Genomic DNA, 19,832 nt, shown 5'->3' with positions numbered 1-19,832 from the left:
GCCATGTAGCTTTGATTAAGGAGGAAGTACTGGCAATCAATAGAAATGTATATGTTATGTTTGACTTGAATTGTTGCCGATATATTACATACTAAAAAAAACATGCCAAATTTAATTTTAATGGTAGTAAATGGGTACTGAACGTAATGACCCATGATTTAGCTTTACCACAGAGCAAGTCAATCCACACACACACACACACACACACACACACACACACACACACACACACACACACACACACACACACACACACACACATCATACATACAACGTACAGTCTTTCCAGTCCGCCCATCCATCTTTCACTCACTTGTATTAGATTATCAGAACTGTTTCTATAAGTGGAACTGAAATAACTGTGTCATCACTACGTTTAGCATTTCCATACACACCAGGAGGGGTAAACGCCACGTCACCTTTGTACCCACATATATGCACACACACGTACTCATGCACGCGTGCGGCCCACATACCGGGCCGAGTGCCCCGCTGGGCTGTTTAGAGTGAAAACATTCACAGGGCTGACGGGGGAAAGTCGGGGAACCATTTCTTTCGGCGCAAGCAGAAAAATACGAGCCGGGCCTGTTGTTATTGCGCCGTCTTGGGCCGCAGCTTTGTTTGCTCAGACAACAGCAGAACCTTTAAATGGAGGCCCGGGACTGAGCCAGAAACCAGAGCACACCACTGGAGGTGAGGAGAGAAGGTCTATAGGCCTCCCTGTGTTTGTGTGTGTTTGTATATGTGTCTCTGAGTGTGTATGTGTGTGTGTGCTCTCACTGGCAGGCACGCCATCGTTGACCCCCATGATTACAAGGTCGGGGAGCAGGTTGGTGTGTGACTGTCTGGGTGTGTATGTATGAGCGCAGGCCTGTGCACATGACAGAGGTTGTGTGGTTGCAGATCACATGGACTTCAGTGCTCCCTTTTCTTAAAGGAGCAGGTCAACCAAATTATACAGCTACCTCGGCTACTTTAAGTTATTCACTGAGCTCACTGGAAACTTCTCATGAGACTCCAGGCTCGAATGTATAGAATCATTAATTTTCCTCCCTCGTACGGCAGCTGGTCGCTACCTTTCTGTCTTTTTCTTTCATAGAAGGAGCCACCGTCGCAGAGCCCCCACAGTGTGTCTGCTTTAATTTCCACTCCTCCTGTCTTTCCACAACTGCCCTCTTGCCCCCCACCCCGTTACTCCTTCCCATGCTTATAAATGTCTAGCGAGGGCAGTTAAACTGGCTGAAGGAGATTACAAAAGCCAGAAGACTTTTTCTGCTCCCCGCCACCCCCATCCCCACTCTCTTTCACTTTGCTTCCCCCTCTGCTGCTCCATCTACTCTCTTCTCTTTCTCTTGTTCTCCTGACCTTCAACTCTTCATCCTTCCCCTGGTTTCCCCTAAAATTTCAGGCATGAGAGACACTATGGGGGGAGAAGAGGAGGATGAAAGAAAAGACACAAGGGGAGAGGAGGGCGGATAAAGATAAAGGCCACGTTTATGACGTTTCTCAGAGAGCAATCCCCCAGAAAAAAAAAAAAGGTATGTCACTGGTAGCTGGAAAAGGGATGAGGTTTACAGAGAGAGAGGACATGAAATGAAGATGTGGGTGGAAGATGAGAAAGAGATTGAGCAAGGGAACCGAGGAAGAAAGCGAAGAGCCTTCATGCATGATTGGTGTCCCACGTAGATTCCTGTGTGACATACAGGTTGAGGCATGGTCTCAACGGTCTACTGACGCCACATAGACGCCACAGGATAACCTATGTATGTGCTTATATATTCAGCTAAATGAAAGTGGCATTTTCTTATGAGGTTTGGTATCTGCACTCACCTGACGATAAAGTCAAACTCAGAGCCAGCGAGCATCAGGACACCTAATAAGGTGGAGAAGGCTCCGTCGAGCACCGGAGCAAACATGTGCTCCAGCGCCAGCACTGCCCGCTTGTGACGATCCCCTATGGCTGTCAGGAACGCCTACAACACACACACAAAAACATCATGTATGTCTCATTCAACAAGGAAAAAATATAATAAACATGGGATGGGATTTTTCAGATTTTGGATTATTGCAGAAAATACATTTACAGGTTACTTACCAGGGCAACATGGACGGTGAACTCCACTCCAATGCCGACAGAGGCGATGAGAATGACCACAGGGACGGCGCTCAGCTTGATTCCCATCAGCCCCATGAAGCCAAACAGCTCCACGGTCATGAGAGAAAGCACCAAGACCTGAAGGGGAGAGGAGGAGCTTCTGTTAGAAACAAAGGTAATTGATAAATCTAAATTTATACATCTAATCAGGCAGTCGGGACAGTATAGCCAATAGTTTTCTTATAGTTTCACTTTGCACTGTCAGGAAAAATACCCATTCTTCTTTTTTGCAGAAAACTTAATTGTTTCCGTAGAGTTTTCATGTCACCAATGTGTTTTTTTTCTTCTATGTTTGAGCCAAAAAGATAATGATAAAACATTCTATGCAAAGTAAGAAAATACCGATCAACCTGACCATAAATGGAAAAGATCTTCTACTTAATTGTTCTATGATAAACTGAATTTACAGTGACCTGCTCTTTAAATATACACAAGACCGATGAAGGATATAATACAGGAGCATCTCCATCTTATTTGATGTGTTAAATAGTGATCATACATGTGTGTTAAATATGTGTGTGTTGGTGTGTGTGCGTGTTCAGAGCGGGACAGGAGCTGGGAGTAAATGCCATTATCAGCTGACAGGTGTCCGGTTACATGGGGCCCAAATCCTTTGAAGAGGGCTGAGGTGGGCAGGGGAGGGAGGTGGGTGTCTATACAATGAGCGAGTATGTGCATGTGTGTCCACGAGGGGGTTACACTTTCAAGTGCATCTTGGGCGCTATGATCAGAAGTGGACAGATATATTAAAAGAAAGTTTGGTCCTGATCACATTCAGGGACTTTCAGGGACTGTTTTAGTCTTTTAAGATCATAGTAGACTTCATACCTCTGGATATCCTGTGACAGACAAAGCCAGATCATAAGCAGTCATTGTAGATGCAGTTGTGATGCCAAATGTGAACAACATTCAATATCAAATGGAATAGAAACATCTGTATAATACTAAACACAAGACATAAGGTTTAAAACAGGCCTCTGTGAATGTGGTTAAGAGGGATTTCTGGGCAAGTAGCTGAGTGCTTTTGACGTTGTTGGGCTGGCGGTGGTCTGGTCCTGGACAGCGCAAATGGTTAAACTCGACGCCTCTCCATAACTTGTCTTTTGATCGTGCTAGTAAAGCCTGAAGGATGAACATGAGGTCCCCTCCTCCTCTGTTTAAGGGCTCGGGTGGCCTGGCCACTGCCTGTCGTAAAATACAACCCACCAGAGAGAAAAACCAGAGCACTCTGTGTATGTGTTTCTGTGTGAATTATGTACCTGCGTGTTTACATGTTCAAACTGCATGTGTGCAAGTATATACATATCTGCGTGTGTGCACAAAGTGCGTGCGTGCGTGCGTGCATGCCTGTTTGCATGTAGCCTTGGAAACTTGTGTGAGGAAGGGGGAGAGGAGTAGTGTGCAGGATGGAAATAAAATCAAACTTTTTTATAGGTTTAGAGTGGGAGCAAGTCGCCTGAGCAACTTTGTGTCCTCTGCCCATTTATTTCAGCATTGGTGTCTGGGAGTGTTGGACTAGACTAAACAGACTGGCCCTAACAAAACAGCACAAGATAAACACTGGTGACTGGGGCTACAATAACACACAGCAGCCCCTTCTCATGTCCAACTCTCTGAGATGCCTGAGAAGACCACACATAAAAACCAGGAAATAAAGGGAGGAGAGCAGGAAAAGCAATTTTTTAACAACTGAAAGTTGGGTTTTCAGCCTTACTTTATTAAGGGGTTGGCCTGTTTGTTTGACGTAGTCCATTAACCTTTTGAACCAGCAAGATATTACACTTATAAAGAGTAAGAAAGAGTGGGCAGGTTCATCTGCCGCAGTTTATGATATCACGGTTCGAAGCACTCACTATGATGCCGGCGGTCCATGGGTTGAGCAGGAAGAGGGCACAGACCAGGAAGGTGCAGGCGAGCACGACACTGATGGACAGCAAGAGCCAGTGGCGCAGACTAACATACTGTTCCCAGAACAGGAAAGGGTAGCCGTTGGGGTAGGAGGGTAGGCCTTGTCGGCTGTAGTTGCTGCAGATAGCCCGCACGCTCTCGATGGCCTCCACAAACTGCGGCGTCTCCCGGAGCCCGTTGAGGTAGAAGGGGAACTGTGCGTATTCGATGGGCTCAGCAGCCGGGACTGGATGGAGAGACAATGACAGGAAGGTCGATTTGTTGGAATATAATATTCAGCTGTAATCATCACATCATTTTTATTAGACCCCATGCAGCAATTCATGATGATTTTGCACTTCGGGGCCTTGGAAGCTTTGGCTTTGCAAGATGATGAAACTTTAATTCAGAGAAGCAGATTACTGAGGAACATTAAGGGAGTAATCAGATAAATCAACAATGGCAATGATGACATCTGCAGATGATATTTGTCTACTCTGATTAACAAGCGTTACCTTCTTAACATTTAGTGTATCTGCAGAAATAATTTCAGCTCCTCAGCCAAACCACCACCATCAAGGCTTTTCCTCCCTAATCCAACCATGGTCCAAGAGCAGCTACATCTGTGGCCGAGCGTGTGTGTGTGTGAGTGTGTGTGTGGGGTGGGGGTGGGCGGAGCAGCGTGAAACAGAGCTCCATTGACTCAAACCCAGCCGCTCCGTGGCCCAGCCTGGCTAATGAGGGCCTATCAGTTCCAGACACAGCAGAGTGTCAGAGCTAACGTTGATTCACGGTAATTACAATGTCAGAATCACCGCCATTACCACACCCTTAAGTTAGCACTGCCACATAAAGCATAATATAGATGCATAAACACGCATACCTGCCTGTCACTCTGCTATGAAGTCATACTTGGTGCTGACAAAACAGCATATTCATTCAGATTTTTTGCTTGCAGAGTAATTAGCAACATATTGCTGCACGCGGCAGATCGAAATTACTCTGAGACACCACATCTATCTTGCTATCTACAGATCATTTTCTTTAAAAATACTTGTTTTTGGACCGTCTGGAGTTGGTGTGAGTGTGTGTATTCCACAGTGCCTGCAGGGTCAGACAGGAGCACTTGCTAACATGGTTTGGCCCATTATAATCTCAACTATAAATTTCCATTAGGACACCAGTTGGCTCTCGGCCAACACAGATCTGCTCCGGGGGACTCCCGCACAGCCAAGCACTTCACGCTGCTTATCCAATCATATTCCCCCCCGTAAAGGACTTCCTGCTTGTTATCCAATTGTGCTTCCCACCCAAACCCAGTCTCTCCTTGTTATCCAATCATTTTCCTCCCCCGTGGAGCACTTCCTGACTTGTACCAAATCACAGGCTAGAATCAAACAACAACATGACTGTACTTTTTTATGTGAGTTACAGTCTGTGTGTGTGGCAGGGAAATGAGAACAGGGTGTGTGTAGTGTTTGGGGTCACTGAGTTTTAATAATGTGCGTGTGTGTGTATGTGTGTGTGTGATGCTAGGGCCCCATGGTAGCCAGGATTATAGCATTCACCACAGGCACCATTAGAGGAACCACAGCGAGCCGTGTCTTGGTCCTCAGCCTTGCAACCTGAGCTCACACATACACAAACGCACACACACACCGCAGTGGTACAGTAAAGTCTACTACCTCACTTAAAGCTAAGAGGCAGACAAGGAGCAATAACTCAAACCACAAGAGGTAAACACTGCTCACATGTAGCAGCCGCCTTGTGGAACCTGAAAAAAATGTCTCAGCCAAGACCAGTGAACCCCACAAAAGTTTGGCTTCAGATTTCAGTAAGCAGTGAGTAAATGTAATTTGTTAAACTGCACCGAGTAGCAGGTTTGAACTTTAACATTCTAAATTAGCTTCATTTGTCGGAGCAAACATTATTACTGAGATTTCCTTCCTGGTGTCGAAGCAAGACTTCATTCCATTACTGTAAAAGGCATCTTGTTTTTTTTTATTCTAGCATATTTTGTGCTGCATGTTGACTTACTGCTGAGGCGTGTCTCGGGCATGGAGTCGGTACGGTCGTGGAGCCACTCAGGAGGGTGTGGGCGAATGTTGGCCTGCGAGGCGGCGTACGCCACAGGATCATTGCTGACCCAGGCGGTTAGGTAGATGTAGAAAGCCCCGGGGTTGATGATGCCGTCTGCATCCACCAGCCTCTGACGAGTCAGCTACAAAACCCAGAGAGGAGATGAATGAATGATGGTTCCATATATCCGTTATATTCTAATAAAACATGACTTTCTGACACATACTTGCATGCACTTTAAAGGGAAAAATTACATCCGTCACTTTTATTAGGCTACGCCACATTTTGAAAATGGAATAAGTAGCAAATGGAAAAAATGCAATTAAGATCAAAAACTCAGGTGGAGCTTGCATTGGAAATCGTATTGCTGCCGTTGGACACGAAAAGGTATTGTGGAAATAGGACATGTTCAACCAAAACATTGTACAGGTGAGCTGACCACAGAAATGCTTATTTATACACATGCATGAGTGCAAGAGAACGGAGCAGCTTTCAAAATAAGAGTCAAATATTAGTCCCTCTCTCTTTCCAACCAAAGAAAAATCAACAAGTCAAACACTGGTCGCCTTTCTGAAAATTCCCGTACTTCTCATCACAGCTTCCCAGAATTATCATGCCACATTAAAACATGGAAAATGTTGAATCAGCTTCTCCCTTTACATACAGTAGATATTGGCTGGCCAACCTCGGGCCCAACGTTCTGACCACTCTGAATAAATTTATGAAGGAAGCCTTGCAGCACTTTTCTGTCAAGAAGCAGCTGCTGAAGATAAATGTCCTCTTAATGCCAACACTGGGAAGTGAACCAATATATTGATATTTATGGTATGAGGGACAATCTGGTGACTGTACTGTTGCTTAAAAGCTGTATTATGAGGGTCCAGAGTAATCTCAACAACTATTGGATACGGACACTTCTTCGTACAGACATTCATAGTGTTTAGAGGATGAACCCTAATGTCTTCGGTGGTCCCCTGATTTTGCTTTGAGCACCAACATGAGGTTGAAATGTGTGTTTACTGAGTGAAATTTCTCAACAACTTTTTACAGCATCACAGGGCTGCTAGCAGAGGCTGCAGGCTCTTGTTTATGCTCACAAACCCAAAATTTAAAGCATGATATTAAGTAGCTTGAATTCCCTTTCAAGGTCAACACAGTCATAGAAAACCAGAGCTGGGTTGTAAAAAAAAAATGTTACAAAGACTCTGTTAGCCTTGAGCAAATCTCCTGACATCCACCCACTTTGCAGAGTGTTTCTGTCTGATTGCAAATTGTTCCCAAGCTCTGTTTCAGTCGGTGTTTTTCGCCGTGAGGGTTGTGGTCAGTAGGTAGACAAGAATGGCTGTCTCGCCTTCCCATGTGGAAACAGAGGACTGTAGCCCAGCCTTGCTACCTCCTGAGAGGTAAAACCATTACTGCACACCGCTCTGCCACTCTCCCTTCTAGGAAACATAAATCCCTCCTTCACGGAGGCAGGGAGAGTTTTCGGGGGTGAAGCCGGACTCATGGGGTTAGGTGGATGAAGAAAGGAGTAGGGCTTTTTTGTGATGGGGGGGTTGGGGAGAGAAAAAAAATTGCTTGAGTTAGCGTAACAATAAAAAAATTGGCTGGAGTCCCTGAGCGCGTCTGTGTGCAGTTAACCTGGTTGTTAACACTGAAGGAAATGCCACCCAGCAAATGGAGTAGAGCTATAAAAATAACACAACATCTGTACAAATGTTGCTCACACTTGCTTCTCCTGACCCCTACGGGTACCCAGAATGCCCGGCGCCACAGACCAACCCAGGCCTGAGAAGAAAAGTGCTCTTGATAGCGTTAGCACGGCCTCCCTTAGCACTTACAAACTTTCTACCCCTTCCTTCTCTCCATACCCACCTCCTCCTCCAAAGCTTTATCTTTCCATTTTCAAACCACACACACACACACACACACACAGACACACACACACACACACACAGCTTCCATATGACTCCCAGGCAAGGCCATAAGGAACGAATGGTCGCCCAGCACGGAGAGAAATGTTACCAGCGACAGATCAAAGGCAGAACACCTCTGCACAGATCCATGGAGTGGCATATCAAAATAAAACATCTAGCTTGCAATTTGCCAAGGTTGGAAAAGATCTGGTCCTCATTTTAAGGCACACACACACACACACACACACACAAAAAAAACAGCTACTGCACGCACAACAGACAAAAGCAGGACGCACACTCAAAACATACAAATGCACACACAGAGCTGCCTCAAAGAAACCACGTGTTTCAGCTCTCCTCATTGAAAGCGGACACAGCAGAAGAGCATGGAGGGAGGGAAAGAAGGGGGGAGACAGAGAGAGAGAGAAAGAGTGAGAGTGGTAGTGCAAGCAGGAGTCTGTGAGGGGGGGCGGGCGAGAGAGGCGGATTCCAGAGGATCTGGATTGAATTTAACAGCGGGATATGCAACAACTGTATGTCTTCAAGCTGTCACAGGAAGCCCAGGCAGCTCTGCTGGCGGCCCCCACGCCTCACGGCAAATACACTTCCCTCACAGGCACAGGAAGTGATGTCACAGGGCCGCACACCAGGCCTGCCTCCGCTTCCTGCGGGTTAGTGGGAGAGATGGGAAGAGTAGCGTGCTGCTGCAGAGGAGCTCAGTGGGAAGAGAAACGGTCCAAAAAACAAACAGCTAGGAGTAGATTGAGGGGAAAAAGCGACGTGCACGACTTGAACACAGACTAACACAATATAAATAAGCACAAAAACACAGCGGAGCTACATGTCAACATTAATTATCTTCGAGGAAAATGATCTCAGTGCTGAAAAGCGTGTGGCTTGTTTTGTGTTTGCAGAAATCCTGGCCAAGAATTTTGTTTTTATATTTCTCCAGCGCCTTATCTTCTGTCTTCGCTGCTTCCTGCCAAAGAATGCAGCCATGCATCCATGTATGTTGTTTTCTGGAGGTGATACTACACTAACAAAAGTCTGCAATGCCCTACTGAAGCCGAGCAACTTTCCTCAGCTCCACAAACACAATCTTCCCCCTCATTTCCTCCTGCTTATCCTTCACTCTTTCTCATTATCAGCTGATTGGCATCCTTCTGCTGACATAGAGAAGACATGAGCGGAACTTCCAGTAAGTTCTTTTCTGGACCTCCTTCTGAGACCTTATCGGCTCACTTGCTTCACTTGTGTCATTGTTGAATGTCAAACACTCCTCCAGTTCCACAGTGGAGACAGGCCTCACTTTAACAGCTGAACTGGAGTTTGTCAGATGATTAAGATTACAGCGACTCTGTTATACGCTGGCTTTTATTTTTCTTCTTTTGACTTCGGCTTAGGCACAATGTCAACAGCTCCAGTGCAGGCAGAACCTTTTGGAAACACAATGTCATGCACTTCTTGTAGCTCTGTTTAGAACTTGTGATGAAACCTGGGTGCTTTTCCAAACAAAAAGTCATGCGTGCACAGACTTCCAAGCCACAATGAGCAAATTACAGGAGCAATACCCATTTTTTCTGCATGTAATGTAAACAGTTTGTTGTAATATGTTACATAATACACTACTTTTACATGATGCTGTGGATTCTTTCTTCAGACAACCCACTGCATTTTTACTTCCACTTGAGGTTATGTTTTTACCTTTGTTTGTCCATTTGTTACCAGGATTACGCAGAAATTAATGAATGGATTTAGACGAAACTTGGATGGAGGATGCGTCTCAGCCCAGAATAGACCACATTAACTTTTGGTGTGGATCTGGATAAAGGGTCGGATCCTAGAATTTTTCAACATTTTCATTAATTTCTCAGGGAATAATGTATGTAATGTATGGCTCTTGATGAAAAAACAAACAAAAAAACAGGTGAATTTAGGTGGCTGGTATCTGTGAGGGGACTGGTGGGCCTTGGGGGAGGTATGTGATCTACTGCCATTCAAGTTTATGAAAGCAACTGTCACCTTACTTTAAGAGGGCCCTGATGTTTCAGTGCAGTCAATGTGCATTTGACACACTAGCGAACCTTTAACTCATTCAGCTGCATTGTGGGGCCAACTAGCTCAATTCATCATTTGTCAAATTATGCAACAAATATGTTGTAAATTGTTTCATAAATGTACTTCTTAGTGATTCCAGTTCATTTTGACTATGCTAATCGTTATTTACCGCAGGGCTGCAGAATACAGGCTAATTATTTATAGTCCCACTGGGACGTGCAGGAGTTTTCTTTAAGCCTTCCAAGTATTCATACTACGAACTGTGTCTGGAATCACTGACAAAGTATCAAACTGACAGGCTTGATGCTCAGACATCTCACTGTCAAGGCTCCGCATGCATGCACATCTCACACACAGAACTACCAAGTGGGACGAATGGTTTAAATGAAGAGTTAATAGGTTTTTCAGAGGCAGGCTGCAGCCCCAGCGAGAGCTTTAAATTCCTGGGCTCGGTAAAGTCATCACAGACAGAAGATGAAGACAGGCGCAGAGAGGGGGGAAAGAAGACGGATTGAGAGACGACAGTTTTTAAGCCTTGTGTGGCTCTTCCAGCGGCGATCACACACACACAACAAAACATAAATACATGCACACACAATGGGAATTTAAGTTTTATATCTATGGGTATTTTACAGGCAACCATATCAAAACACATTATATTAATATAAAAAAAAGGTTTGACTTTTTTCCCATCATAATATCATTCCTCGCCCGAATAATCAATTGAATACCAACTGGACTATCTGAAAATGTATTCTTTTTCATTTAATTGTTCGAATAATAACTGACATGGGCTTAAATCCTGGTGGTTACCTGGTTAAAGTTGATGGGCTTGTCCCTGCGTCCTGTCTGCACCAAAAGCTTGTACGCCAGGACGCCACCGTCAGAGCCGTTTCTGTAGCTGTTGAGGGTGATGCGGCCGGCCTCCCAGTCCTTGTCGAACGCCTGCTGGAGACCTGCAGGAAAGCACAACAACACAGATTGGTTAGATGTGGATGTTAGAAAAGGTTACGTACACCGTTATATTCATTCTTCCTCTGCATCACCCTTACACAAGAGAACACACAACACAGAGCAACCCAGCATAACATAACACTGCAACCTAACCCTAACCCTGTAATAAGCCTGATTGATTTAATATGATAACTCAGTTTTATCCTCAACCACCAAACAAGACTTCAAAAGCCTAAAAATCTGCTGCTTTTGATTCAAAGCGATCATTAGGGAATATATCAGCAACATGTGTCTCCTTCTCTATACCCCTCCACTTCTAATCCATATGTGCATGACTCCCCTCCTCTCGGCTCTCCCCCAAGGCCCACGCTGTGGTCCGTCTGTGGGAGATGTTGTTTTGGGTCTCGTTCCTTGGCCTGTCTGGCTCCAATTTGTCCCACCATTGCAGAGAGCAATATCAGACACAGTTCTCTCTCTCTCTCACCCACACACTCTCTGTGTGGCTCCCAGCCGGCTCACACACAGACTCACACAATGTGTTTTATCGTTAGGGGCAAGTCAGCGTGTGCGCCTCCCTCGCTGAAAACAGACTCATTCTTGGATTGGGTTGACGTGTGGAAGATAATATTCCTCTTCAGTGGCGCTTTTAGATTCTTAGGGGCTGTCAGCAAACATCTCAAAGTGAACCCTGCTATCATACGGAACTCATTTAACGATATTTAACATTTTCAAATAAAAAGATTTTCATTAAAAAAGGCAGAAACTAGCAGAACTACATCCGCAATAATCTCCACTGCCAAAGCATCTAACATACTGTACACTGCCAAGCATAAAAAAACATGGCCTCACAATCCGTCCTCCTCTATCAACCCTGCTTATGGAAGACACAAGTGATTTTAATCAGGCTACTGTCAGCGTACATTTTGCAATCCCACCTACTTCTGAACTCCTGCCCGACATCTTGTTTCCTGCAGATTCATGTCAAAACACGGACGATAAATATGATCTCCAAACTGTTTCATGACAAAGTAAATTATTCCCATCTTGAATAGGGATGTTAAATAAAGTATTAATAACACAATCATCTATGACATCAGTATTGGATGAACTGAAGTGATCTTACACTGAATCTCAATTATATTATTATCCTCAATAATCGACACAGAGAGCTTTTCCCTGACGCATCAAGCTTATTTCTACCTTGCAGCCAGTCCCTCAAGTAGTGTAGCCACATGCGGGGCAGCTGTCCGTTGTCCTCCTTCAGCACGTAGCGGATGGTGTGAAACCTCTGGTGAAGCTGGTGCAGCAGAGGCTGTTTCTGGGCGTAATCAGCCCGCTGGGTCACCACATACATGTTGTAGAAGGAGAAGAACTTGAACTGGGCACCGATGAAGTCGTACTCGCTGGTCTCTCTGGGAACGATGTCCGTCAGCTCCAGGCCATCCCTCACCTGGGTGGTCCCGTATAAACTGACACCCAGCAGGCAGAGGAACAGCCCGATCACAACCATCTGGAAACAGAAGATGAAGCTTCATCAATCAAATCATTGTAACAGAGTGACGGCAGGACGGCTTCAGCTTGCAATAATTACTACTTAAGACGATGCTGCATATTCTGACTTCAAATGACATGTTCTTATTCAGATTCTGATACCATAACGGTTATGAGTCTAAGCAGATTGATCACCGATATTTATAACCGATATACATTTGCCGTAAAAATAAAACAAATCCAAAGTACATTTATTCAAACACTGTACTTAAGTGTGCTTTTGAGGTATTTCCATTTCCCTCTATTCCACTATAATTTGGAGGCAAATATTGTACTTTTGTAATCAATCAGGTAGTGATGCGGGTAGGACATCGAGTGACAGCACAGAGTGGTGACTACAGACGACTACAGACCACTGCATCGGAGCCAAAGTAACACATATCTAAATGAATTTATTTTATCAGAAATCAGATTTAAAAAAAATCTGATAATCTGAAAAAAGTAGAATAGTAGATTCAACAATCAGCCACACCAGTAGGTTAATCATTTTTCCGAATGAGTGAAGATCAAAAAAATGGATAAATTGCATGATCTCAGGTGCATTTTAGTAACATATTTCAAAAGCTGCACAGGTTGAATTTCTCAGAAAACTCGGCAGAACAAAGAAAGTCTACAGCCGTACTGACACTGCAAGGAGCACAAGCATTCAGATGTTCATGCAGGTTTTAAACAAGCTCCAAGATTAGCCAAATGTAATCAGAAGACATGAACAAGGTAAAACTGTTATCAAAAGTCCTGGTTCTGCTTTAACCTCCGTGAACACAGTGTTCCTTGCCCTGTTAGACTTTCGTTGATGCAAAGTTGCCATCATGGCCAGAAATAAGAAAATAAAATGTAGGTGGTAATAAAGATTTTTCCTTTAAGTCATGAGGCAATAAGGGGAAAAACATCTGACAGTGTAATGATGATGATTTTCTAATAAAGTCATGTGCAGGCCACCCACAAGACTGAGATCAAACTGTCTGTGTGTGTGCATACTTGTATGTGACTCAGATAGGACATGACCACAATCCCACCCGAGATTTCCTCCTACTATTCGCTCTGGTGACTAATCCTCCCATTCAAATTATCACCACGGTGAGTCAGCACAAGCGCTCTGACTTCACAGAGAAGCTTTCCCCCTCTATTTCTCTGACTCTCTTTTCCACAAACACCCACACAGAGAAACTTCACTCACCTTGGTGGTGGGCTTCAGGAGGAATGGAGCATAGTGCCTCTCAGCAAAAGAGGCCAGGGTCCAGCGGGAGCAGGGAGGCTCGAGGCAGCGCAGGCCCAGCGAGCCTTCTCCGTACTGGGACAGCAGGTCCCGGGTGGAGCTGTTGTTCTCTGGGCTCTGGACGGTCGATGAGGCCGCATCACCCTGAGGAACTGAGCTGGCACTTGAGGTTGGGGCAGGTGCAGAAGGAGGTGCAGGATGGTGATGGGAGAAGGTGGCAGAACCTCGAGATCCCCCATTATTTCTGCCCCCGCTGTTGCTGTTGTTGACATTGCCGTGATTGCTGCTGCCGCTTCTGCTGCCGCTGGCGTTGCTGCTGTAATAGTCGTTGTTGGGGTTGCTCCTCGTCGGAGCCGGGTTGATGGGCTGCACAGAGATTTGGGATCTGGGCTCGGCGGTGGTGTAGAAGGCCTGAGTGCGGGGGTCATACTCTGTCCTGAGCTGCACCGTGGACTGCATGGTGATTTGGGTCTGTTGGGCAAAGCCGTGGCTGCTGTAGGAGGGAGGGGGGCTGCTGTAGCTCGGGGGAGGCGTGCGATATGAGGGCGGAGGGGTGTGATAGGATGGGGGAGGGCTGTAGCGACTCCCGTCTGCCCCATCAAGGTACGCATGAGGCTCGATTTGGATCACACGATTGGCACATGGGCTGAAGAGATAAACAGTGGGAAAATGTCAGATTGTGGACCATGGAAATTATCAGATTTTCTAAAACATCGGTTGTAGAAATCAAAACTTTCAAGGTTGTAGTATTCTAGAAAAGCCTCTGCAGAAATGCGTCTACATTTTTAAGATTAACCGCATTAAATCTGTTAAAAAACAGCCCTGTTATTGTGAATCTTCTTTCTCTTTGCCAGCAGCATAAAAAATATAAAGCCGAGACACAACGAGGGAATTTAATAGTGTGTGTGCACATCTGTACGATCGCCATGCCAGCAAACATGCCCAAACTGGCAGGCAGACAGGCAGAGTTTAATAAAGACTGTGACAGATAAACAGACAGTCAAACAACCGAGCAGCCAGACAAAAACAGAGAGCTTAAACAGTAATTAGGTTTTGACTTAGGGGGATTGAGGTGGAGATATCTCAAGAGATAACCGTGTGCTTACAGTTATTCATTGCCAGATCAGAGATCAGAGGAACACATAAAAAGGAAGAATTAATGATCAGCAGAGAAATGAGCTTCATCAAAAATGACAGAACGTGTCTGTAGGTGGGGGCACACCTGTAGAAGCAGCAGAAAATGTCGAAACGTCTGTCTTCTCGTCGATAGAGGTCCATGCTGAGGATGGCGGGGAAGATGAGCAGCACCATGGCAAAGTTGAACACTACCACCACTGCGGCCTGGAAGGAAACACAGAAAACATTATGCTACCTATGGAACAAAGCGGTTGGGCTGTCAAGTATGCAGCTGAAAACCTAAAGCAACCGGGGGTTTAAGAAGGCGAGTATAAAGAATTAAAATCCAATGAAAACAAAGGACATTTTTTCCATTTCTCTGTAAATATTCCTGCACTTCCATCCGTGCACAAGTTCCAAATAGCAAAATGATTGTGAAGATGTTGTACGACCTCAAAGAATTACTGTCTCTTAACAAAAACACAAGGAAGTCTTAAATATACTCTTAAAATAACACGATCTGAATAAGCTGGCGTCGAGGAAAAATTGCCTTTCAACACATTTTCAATTTCTTTCAAGACAAAAACACTGAGTGTGCAGGGAAAAAGCAAGGCATGTGTGTGTGTATGTGCGTGTGTGCGTGTGTGTGTGTGTGTAATAGAAGCCAGTACAGTGTTGTGGTTAAGTATTTGAAGTTGGTGCACTGGAGCAGAGGGTGGGGGTTCGGGTTAGGTTGGGGCCCTGCCCAGAGTACAATCTGGATCTTGCGTAGCTGCCAGACCACTACACAAATGCAGACACACACACACACACACACACACACAAACACAAACACACACACACACACACTCACAATCTTGTGTGTTTGCCAGACCACCCAAGGAGCCGGAGGCCCGCGGGGCCTGAGGTGATGAGCAGGCGCTGTGGCTGTACAGACAACACACACCCCTTACACACTCACACATACACACACGTATCTACTGCCAGCTTAAAAAACTGTGCAGCCTCCTACTTAAACCACACCTTAACACCAAACAGACACACACACACACACACACATCCTCGCCCTCCCTCATTCCTCAGCTCACTACTCAGTCAACAAGAGAGAGAAATAATGTGAGAGAAAGAGAGAAGAAAGCTCTGTAAGGAGACGAGAACAATTAATTCTCAATTGGCCCACTAACGTCCAGACAGATACAGTATGACTGCGCTCACACACAGACACACACGCATAGCGACCGCTAGCTGACCCCGGAGTGAGAAGATTTATCATCACATCTGTCCTCCGCGCATGAATGTGTGTGTTCCTGTGTGTGTTTTTCGTGTTGTTATCTGGGCACGATTCCCATTTTTTTTTTTTGTCAATACTGATGGAAGGAAGAGAAAAGGGAGACATAAGAGAGAGAGAGAGAGAGAGAGAGAGAAGGAGATGAGTCCATGGAGGAGCCGACCGCAGGAAGTTGTTAATAGTGATAAAGAGACACACACGCACGCACTAACACACATCTCTGAATGCATGAGTACCAGTGATTGTGGTCGGGACGTGTGTGTTCCATAATAAAAGATAGGTATCAGCATGATCGTCTGCCTCGCTGTGAGTCTGCCCTCCACCAGTCACAAAAAAACCACAAGTGTAAAGTATGCATGCTATGTGCATGTGTGTGTGTGTGCATGTGTGTGTATTAAGCGGGGCTGCATGGATTAGACCCATGGGGTAAATGGATCATGTTTGACAGACTCGCTGTACTAAAGCCATCTATCCACACATGCTAATATCGTACTCACCGTGGCGACATCTTGCCTCACTATGTGTGTGTAGGTGTGTGAGAAAGAGAGTAAAGAAGAGGGAGGGTGAGAGAGACATCACCATTTTGCTCAACTACAGTAGTGTACAGAGTACTTACTGTACAAACATCACTTACGTAACCACAAAAACTTGCTTAAATGTATTAATAAACACTAGTCTTCATATAAACTTTCCTGTTGAAATTTGGTAATGAATGTTCGTATTGTGTTTATTTCAAAAAGACTACGTTAGCATCCCAGCTGCTGGTAGCTGGTAGCTTTTCCCCCAGAATGTAATTAGAAAATCAGAAGAGAAAGCCTCTGAAATAAGACTACACAATTAACTTCAGGTCATCATATGTCATAAGCAAGATTTTGCTTCATACAGCTCTGTAGTTTTGGTCAAGGGCACCTCAGAAGTGGTAATTTGGAAGGAGTAAATAGTCTTTGAACTTCCCCCGAAGTAACAAATGACGAGACTGCGTTACGCCACATGATGCACATAGAGAGCTGAAACCAAAACATTTCTAACAAAGATAAATTTAGTGAGAAGCTCAAAGCATTTGATGTGATAGTTTCAGCACCACGACTACGGACAGTGCATCCAATATACTGACAGCAGCCTTCCTTAATAATGAAACCGGGGCACACTTCAAATCGAGGGATACGACAACTCTGTTGTTTCAATTTAAATGTTTTATTTATAGCAAGCATAAAAAAATCCCTACTAGTTTGCTGATGTCTTGGTAGCTGACTAGCTGCCGAGCTAACATTGCTGACTTGTGCGTGACAATTCCACAGACCGTCGAGTTTGTAATGTATGACATGTATTAAACGAATACCATTGACTTGACTGTTTTCAGTTCTTACATTTATGTTCTATTTTCTTGCTTAATGCTTCTAACACAGGAGCCACCGGAGGTTTTTATCTGATACTGTCTTCTCTTTACAGTCTGAATCACTGAGGCTGAGCTCGAGCGTTTCCATGAATTAACAATTCAGTGGTTATTGGAAGCATTTTGTCAGACTGACAGACGTCTCGTTCTGTCCCAGTTTTCACTGTTCTGGTGACGTCTATAATTACTGACAGATGTTAGAGAAGTCAGCGCTCCCCTCTGGATTCCCCCCCCCCCCACCTTTACACACACGCAGATTGAGACACGCACACACGAAAAAACAGCTCGACCATTGCTTTTCAAACCTCCCACACAGATACTACAACTCTCCGCACTCACACACACATACGAGCATGGGGATATGCACACACGCGCACACACACACACACACATACACATACACGCAGAGGGATTCAGTTACATGGACCTCAGCCACAATCTGGACAGACACCGGGCCCACCACTAAACAGCCTCAAAGAGGGAGGGAGAGGGCTGGATGGATTTAACAAAACACACACTCCTCTCTCTCTCTCTCTCTCTCCCTCACACACACACACACACACAAACACGCAGACTTTCAGTTTGATGAATGAAATCAATAAAACAACGGTCTGGAGAAATCTGGAGCCAATGAGGACTGGAACAGGACTATTAGTGAGAGAGAGTGAGGCCGCACACGACTGAACTCTCTCTCACACAAAAACACACACACACAAACACATGCACACTACCAGGCATACCTGTAGGGAAAAGGCTCTGAGCGCCGGGATGGGGATGAGGGCGGCCATGAAGAATGCTGTGACGTTGCTGATGGAGGTGAGAGCCACGCTGGCCCCGGTCCTCTTCAGACACTCGCCCGTACGGTCCTGACAGAGACAGAGAGGCAGATAAAAGCAAACGCACTGAAACTCAACTCTTTTGATCCGACTGTAGCCGAAGGCAAACGTGTAATACTTGAGATGATGTACAATTATCATAACACTGATGTGATTGACAGTGATTGCAGCGTTTTTGAAGCCCTGAAGTGCTCTTATCCACCTGGGCCTGTCTACTTCTGTTTGAAGAAAGAAGAAAGGCAGTGAACAGTGAAGGAACCAAACGACACGCTGCCGCAAAAAACAAATACACTTTTCACATCGCCACCGACTGATTGATTCAATATTTAAATACGCGCAAACAGAGCGGCGGTAAGCTTGCAAACACCCCCTGGAAGTTTCGTCGGCAATCGTGTGAAGATTTGAGGACGTGCAGGACCACACAGGGAGTGTGTTTGCAGGCGTGTCCATCTGTGAATGTGTGTGTGTGTGTGTGTGTATCAGACAGGAGAGATCAGGTTCAGCTCTGTTTAGTTTTCATCTCAGCCACACAAAGGAAGCTGGGGGATGAGGGAGGCATAGAGACAAAGGCTTGAAGGGGAGGGAAGCAGGGGAAAACAAACACAAGCAAATACATGCCTGTGTTTTCCCCACTCTGGAGGTGAAAAGTTACCCTGCGCCACAAAAACGCACACACGCACACATATAGCCACATGAGGTTGCAGAAACATACACTTTATTTTTCCTTTTTCCTTTTTGTTGTGTTTAGTCCTATACTTGCCTCGATCTGTTTGCAGGGACATTTTTCTTGATATTGTGACAATGTACACGTCGAGTGGATAAGAATATACAAATGAATGTACTAAACTACATTATACACATCTGATTAGTACTTCAAAACAACTCATAAAGCATATATTTAGTCCAAAGACTTAATATTTATTCAAGCGTGTGAAGCAGAAGGAAAGGTTTCTGAGGTTTGGTTGTTCTGTCAAATGAAACACTATATAATCAACAACTGACTCAAAATCTACAACAAAATCTTTGCGTTTTCAAAGGAACATATTTAATATGGAGCATTGCTTAGATATGCGGGCCGAGTGTGTGGCACATGGCTTGTTTGATGCTACATCACAGGCAGAGACAGGCTTTCACACATTCCTCTATGGAGGAGATAAGACAGTGGAGTGGGTAGGCACAGGGGGAGCAGAGTGAGAACGGGTGAGTGTGGGATGTTGGCCTCACCTCGAACGGGATCCTCTTGTTCTGACCGGTCTCACTGAAGGCATGAGCGAGGAGGAAGACATCGTCCACCCCGACGCCCAGAGCCAAGAAGGGTAGCACCTGTTTCACACAGACAGACTTCATGAGCAAGGGGAACTGTTTCAGTGGTGTTTAGTAGGG

The 19,832-nt window shown here is 45.1% G+C and overlaps 1 protein-coding gene across 1 annotated transcript in view; it reads right to left on the bottom strand.

Annotated features, from left to right (window-relative positions):
* Window positions 1-19,832, bottom strand: part of ptch1 (patched 1) — a 49,932-nt gene that overhangs the window by 4,423 nt on the left and 25,677 nt on the right. Inside the window, exons 11-20 of the mRNA XM_073467122.1 lie at window positions 19,674-19,772; window positions 18,354-18,479; window positions 15,039-15,157; window positions 13,778-14,462; window positions 12,250-12,559; window positions 10,909-11,051; window positions 6,080-6,263; window positions 4,009-4,289; window positions 2,096-2,233; window positions 1,831-1,973 (exon numbers count right to left, since the gene is read on the bottom strand). Coding sequence (XP_073323223.1) covers window positions 1,831-1,973; window positions 2,096-2,233; window positions 4,009-4,289; window positions 6,080-6,263; window positions 10,909-11,051; window positions 12,250-12,559; window positions 13,778-14,462; window positions 15,039-15,157; window positions 18,354-18,479; window positions 19,674-19,772 — 2,228 coding nt within the window. The remainder of the gene's footprint in view (window positions 1-1,830; window positions 1,974-2,095; window positions 2,234-4,008; window positions 4,290-6,079; window positions 6,264-10,908; window positions 11,052-12,249; window positions 12,560-13,777; window positions 14,463-15,038; window positions 15,158-18,353; window positions 18,480-19,673; window positions 19,773-19,832) is intronic.

This window comes from Pagrus major, chromosome 5, assembly GCF_040436345.1.
Source record: "Pagrus major chromosome 5, Pma_NU_1.0".
Classification (NCBI taxonomy): Eukaryota; Metazoa; Chordata; class Actinopteri; order Spariformes; family Sparidae; genus Pagrus; species Pagrus major.
This window is presented reverse-complemented; position numbering and strand designations above follow the sequence as displayed.